Below are 5902 nucleotides of genomic sequence, written 5' to 3'. Positions count from 1 at the left end.
GATATCTGTGTTCATGAAAACAATACATTTACAAAGAATCTTTATACAGAGTAATAAATATCAAGACTTTTCAGATGTTCATTATCTATCCTGCAAAAATGAAAGCTGATTTTTTTTAGCCACTACTATAGTTAGAGAGAAAACCAATTTAAATTGTATTCTCTTGGCATCAATGTATTTTAAGAGACAATATCATAAACCTGCCTACCTTCACAGATTCTGTATCTCCAGGCTTTTATGGCAAATCTGGAAAATGTCACACTAATGTTTAAGCTTTTCGTGCTTTCTTTTTCCTCTTTCCTGTACTTTGCTTGGCCCCTCTTCACCTCTTGTGAATGTGAAGACCGATTTCATCGCCTGCAGCCAGATGATCTCTGCAATGTGTGCCCAGCTGCACTGTGGACCTCATCTCTCAGTTTTTGCACTCTGGCTTTCCCTTTGCCACACACACAGAAAAACAGCTGCTACCTGGCTGGGTCTGGTACTCTTAACATCTGCAGAGGAACAAGCTACATCCCCCATCTCTTCACTTACAAACCAGCCCTGACTGCAGTCTTAAAAAACTGAACAAGCAGTGTACCAATCCCACAATGTTCCTTGGCATTTTTCAATCACCTCAACAATTCTTTCCTTAATCAAAACACAGCATGTATAAGTTTGAAGAGCAATATGGTTTTCTCCATTTCATTCACTGGAAAGCTATGCCACTACAGTTGCAAGAGACAGTAGGAAATAAGCCAGAGCCAACTATCACAGAGGAACCAAAAAAGATTTTTTTTTTCAACTTTGATTCATGTCTGTACAAGTTGCAGTAGCTCAGATTATAYAGGGTACATCTGTTAACGCAAAGGAAAGAGCTCTCTCTCCAACCCATTCTCATAGCTTAGGGCTTTGAAGGAAGTCTGTTTGGATAGGAATCTATTCTACTGCCATTTAATAACACTGATTAATGTCTATTGAGAAAAAAAATATATTCTCCTCACTGACAGAAATCAAGAAAAACTGAGACAACGAAGGGTAGTTGTCAGACTTGTCTCATTTGCTGAAGCAGGAGGCCTTCCTTGGCTGATTTACAGGCAGCCAAGTTGCACAAAATACCAGCCTCTCTGATGCGCTCATCATCTAGACAACAGGAAGGAGCGTCACCATCTTGCAACCTGACTATTGTAATCTTCGGTTACAGCAACTTGTGCTGCTGACGCCTCTTCCTTTGACCACTGGCGCGCTCTCTGCTCCCGCAGCAGCCTCCGCTCTTCTCGCCTCTTTAGTCGGTTCTTCTGATGCTCCTCTTGCTTGGAGTACTGGAAGCGCTGCAAGAAGAGGTCTTTCGCATATTCATAGAGCTGCATGTCCAAGAAATTCAGCTCCTCTATCCGTTGCCGCACGTCCTCATCTATGTCCACGTTGGAGGCCCGTGTAACGTTGAACTGGGTGAATGGGGAAATGAATTTCAGGTTGAATGTCCTCTCAAAGAGATACTGTGTTTTCCTCTGAAATTCTGTGAGTCCAAAGAAGGCCATATTTTTCAGATTGTTCTTGGCGCTTTGGAGAAGGATCGTATTTCTTTCACTCTCATTCATAAAAGTCAAGTTGTAACATCCCACCAGGCTGAGGTCTGCCAGCATGCGCACCTGGCGGTTGTTGGCTAAGTTGTAGCTACAATCCATGAATTCCTGTAAACTGACTCCAGACCAGTCTTCTCCCTCATAACAGGTCGGAAGCTCATCTGGTGTTGGGCTTCTTCCATCGCACATATGAAGGGAAGTTTTCCATGTCGCACCTCTCTGGACATGTTTCCACTCGCTCAAGTACCGTGACACCGGATCCCTCAGCATTGTAATGTAATAGAAGTTCCTGAAACACATCATTAAACACCATTTTCAGATTTAGCGGATTTCACTTTATTATCCACCAATAAAATGATTACCAGCCAACACCACCCCCCCCTTCACTTTTCCCAGTGGAATGTAGGCAGTTAGAGTGCCTACTTGTCAGACAGCAAAAACCTTTAAGCTTGGTAGGTACTATGAATAAAATACCAACTAAATTGGGACAAAGAAAAAGAAATGAAAGGTAATAAGCAGCTAACAGAAAAAGGAATTACTTTGACCTCTCAGCTGCTCAGTGGTAGTTACTTCATGTAGAAACCAATTAATTGAACTCTACTCCCCTCTATTTTGAAAATGCTAAAGTGTAGTAATATCAGAAAAAAGTGGGGAAAAATTGGCTACAGCTGAAGGACAACATAGAGAACTGATACAACATGTCCTATCTTCTGTTGGCACTGAGAAGCCCAACAGACCTCAAAAGGACTGCATTGTATTGATAAATCTTGCCATTTCTCTTTGGACTKAGACATGCAAATACAAGATGATAATCCATATAACAGTTGGTCAGTCTGAGAGGCATGAACAATAGCATAGAGATGCTGAAAGCACTAAAAATAATGCCACGTCGAAGACTGGCATGAGCGATCTACGTAAGAAGAACCCTATCATTAAATGGGTTGGCGCGAAGATAACGAGAGGATGAAAATCCATTCACATGACTTAATTTTAACAAGTACTTGATTAAATCAGTTATAATCATGTAGTATAAAAGCATTGGTTGATATAAAGGTTACCATTATTCAGCCTCACCTGTCAGGAATACAAAAGAAACACCAAGAAATATTGATTTGAAATAGAGCAAATAACTGCAGAACTCACATTGTCAATTCATCTTTAAGCTGCTGAATTGAGAGTTTGTACATCTATTTATGGCAATCTGAAATGAACTGCAACAGAGTATGCTTAAAGTAGGCTTTCACAGTTTCACTCGATAGTTTTTCATTGAAAAATGTTTTATTCAATAACAACTAACCTAAATTACAGGGTGATATCATAAGGATAAACCAAAACCAAAATACTTACGATTTCTGTCAGCTAGAACAACCAGCAGAAGATTCATGACTAAAATTAACACACAGTATGGTACGGAAATAGGCTCATGAGTTTGCATGACTCATCTGACTGCAACCAATACATTAATAAATCATGAGTCCTAAGATTTCTTCAGAAAGCTCTAATCTCAATATTATTTCTTGAGTCTACATGAGGATGAAGCAAATAAGCAATGATGGAGACAAGTTACCCTATAAACAAGCCAGCACTTGTGAGGGCTATCTTACTCAAGAGCTCACTTTAGCTGAATGAAAAATCTAGAAACTATTAAAAATACACGTCTTTTTCAGATATCATCCATTTTCTATCACTGAAGACTCCCTACAGCTTCTCCAGAAACTTCAGCTTTAATTTGTCATAAAARCAGCCAAACAGAGGATCCCATAACCATTCATGGTCGGATATTTCTAAAATCTGTCTTCACTACTCCTGCAGACTAGGAAGTATCAGAATTCTTCTCATGTGCTCTGCAGCAGAATAGCTCCACTGTGAAAAGCACTGTCTTTAAGCACACCAAGTATAGCTTTCCTTTCTCAAATTCAATGTTCTCCTCACCTTGGCTCTACCTTGCATGTATGAGAGCATACTCAGAATTTCTTTCCAATGAGCAGAACAAAAAGTGGACATTTCGCAAGTGCTGTGCAGATAAAGCCACCAAAAAATTTTATCTCCCTCTCAAATGCCCATTTGAACCTGAGACACTGTTATTGCAATATCCAGCGGACACTGATAGAATAGTTATGAYTGAGGCTCCAGGCAGCCGAAATAAAGAAATGGACAAAGATTAAGAGACAGTTGCCAACATCTACACCAACAGAGATGTGGTATTGTTTCAGTCCTTGTATTACTGCCTTTCCTATTTTGGGATAATTTTAGATGTTGATATGTGATAACAGATGTGTTTAAAAGTTGCTCTTCACAATTATTTATACCACTAATAATAGTTCTGTCTTTCTTCACCCACTTCTAGCATTCCCATTCTGGCATGACTCAGGGCAACAACAATTAACAAAAATACCTCCTTTGCATCAATCATTTCCATTTCATTGCCGGATATGTAAATGCACTTAATGTGCAATAAACAAGCCTATGAAGCAAATGCAGGGAAATGAGAAAAGTGTCTCTCTGTATAACTTATGCAGATTTTCTTATGCAGACTGGGCAAGAAACTTTCTGCAATCTGCTACTGTTCCTCCGTATGAGTACCTGGCTTCTACATCTGTTTTTGCTGTCCTGATTGATTTGCTCATGGTCTGTGCATCTTTCAGAGTGTTGCRCCTTTGTGAAAAAGGCTGAACGGCTTTTTCATCTGGAAGGCAATCTTTAACAGCAGCCTGATACACGCTTAGTTTGTGAGGCACTGATAACTAAGAGTCCTGCCATCCTCTCCATGTTCACACTTCACAGTCTTCTGTTTAACCTTCTGTTCGTGACTCTCCATTACCCTTAGCAATCTAAGGTTGGAAGATCTAGATTTCTTCCACCTCATCCTGGGCGYTGTCCAGATGACACTATCACAAGCTACCAGGAGGAATGGGGGATGCTGTGTGCCAGTCAAGGCACTGGTGTCACAGATTTTTCTTTCAGGGGAAAGGATGTCGTGTCTCTAGAACAAAGRTATAAATAAAAATACATTGGTTATGCACATTTGCTTCAGTTGGAAAATTATCAAAATTATCTCAGGAAATTGTTTTCAAATGTTGACAGTTATGGATTAAATTTAGCAGCATTTCAGAGCTCTCAGTTCTCAACAGAGTTTTCAGCCCCACTTGGAACTGCTGATGAGTCAGTTCCTAGCAAAGGCAAGAGATAGTTCATAAAAAAGGAAACTAAAGATGGTCTTCAGCTTCCTCATTCTTTACTGTTTGGTAAACGAGTGGCAAGTCAGCCAACTACTGAACGTGCTTGAGCCAATCTGAATACAGASCTGCACTTTTTCTCTTTTGTGTATATGACCTCCCTGCTTCAAGCATGCTCACAYTTATGTGGCTATGTTAAACTCCACAGTTACCCACTGCAAAAAATACACAGCAAAGAATTAACTATTAACTTCTGTTACCCTCTTTGACAAAGAGAAYGAACTCATCACAGACTTCTCAGCTTCATTTCAAAGGACTAGCACCATTGCTTACTCAAGGCTTCAAGGCTAACCAAGCAGAGATGTTGGTATGTCAATGAGAAGATGTTTTACACAAAACCTTCCAAATGAATTAAAAAACATAAGATGACATATATATAATATATATATATATATATATATATATACACACACATATATATATGCGTGCATGTGCATGTGTGTGTGTGCCTACATAAAAATTTGCATGGGAAGCTGACAGCTGTTAATGAAAGAGAAATCACAGTGCGTAGTTCTGCCAATACATCCTGTGGCTGTCTGTGAACATGTAGATATGGATGAACAATTTAGATTACATTTCAAACAATCTCTATAACAGTACCAGTCCACTAGTCATGGCATTAGATAGTCTGAAACAAACCAAAAAAAAAAAAAAAAAAAAAAAAAAAAAAAAAAAAAAAAGAAAAGAAAAGAGAGAGAGAGAGAGGAAAAAAACAAAATAAAACTTCATATAACTTTCCTAGAGTAAACAGTCTCTTTTGGAGAATAATACACTGAAGTCAATCGGTTATTGAAGTTGCCACTTTGGAATGGTTTGTTATTGATCACATGATAAACACTATGATGGTCAGACTAAGTAATCCATGCAAGGGCCCAAATAAACATCAGAGTGAAAGCACCATGCAGCCCACACAAGGAGTTATGCTAGCAGACAAAATCCCTGGGATATTAGCGCTGCCGGTGTATCACTGCCCTGTTCCCAGTAGTGTGAGAGCTCTGTATTTGAAACGTTACCGTTTACACTAGAACTAAAAAGCAACTGGAAATGCAAAAGGCTCTATCCCAGCAGCATGAAATCCAGTCTCTTCATTAGCATTAGGCA

At 39.4% G+C, this 5902-nt stretch overlaps 1 protein-coding gene across 1 annotated transcript in view; it reads right to left on the bottom strand.

Moving 5' to 3' along the window:
• Positions 1–861: 861 nt before the first annotated feature.
• HS6ST3 (heparan sulfate 6-O-sulfotransferase 3) overlaps positions 862–5902 on the bottom strand; it is a 328373-nt gene continuing 323332 nt past the window's right edge. Inside the window, exon 2 of the mRNA XM_085306035.1 lies at positions 862–1854. Within this exon, the coding sequence (XP_085162161.1) occupies positions 1143–1854 (712 nt within the window). The 3' untranslated portion in view covers positions 862–1142. The remainder of the gene's footprint in view (positions 1855–5902) is intronic.

Source organism: Rhea americana, unplaced genomic scaffold (genome assembly GCF_003343005.1).
Source record: "Rhea americana isolate MKP2758 unplaced genomic scaffold, rheAme1 scaffold_23, whole genome shotgun sequence".
Taxonomy (NCBI): domain Eukaryota; kingdom Metazoa; phylum Chordata; class Aves; order Rheiformes; family Rheidae; genus Rhea; species Rhea americana.
Note: the sequence above shows the minus strand (reverse complement) of the source record. Positions and strands in the feature narration are given on the sequence as shown.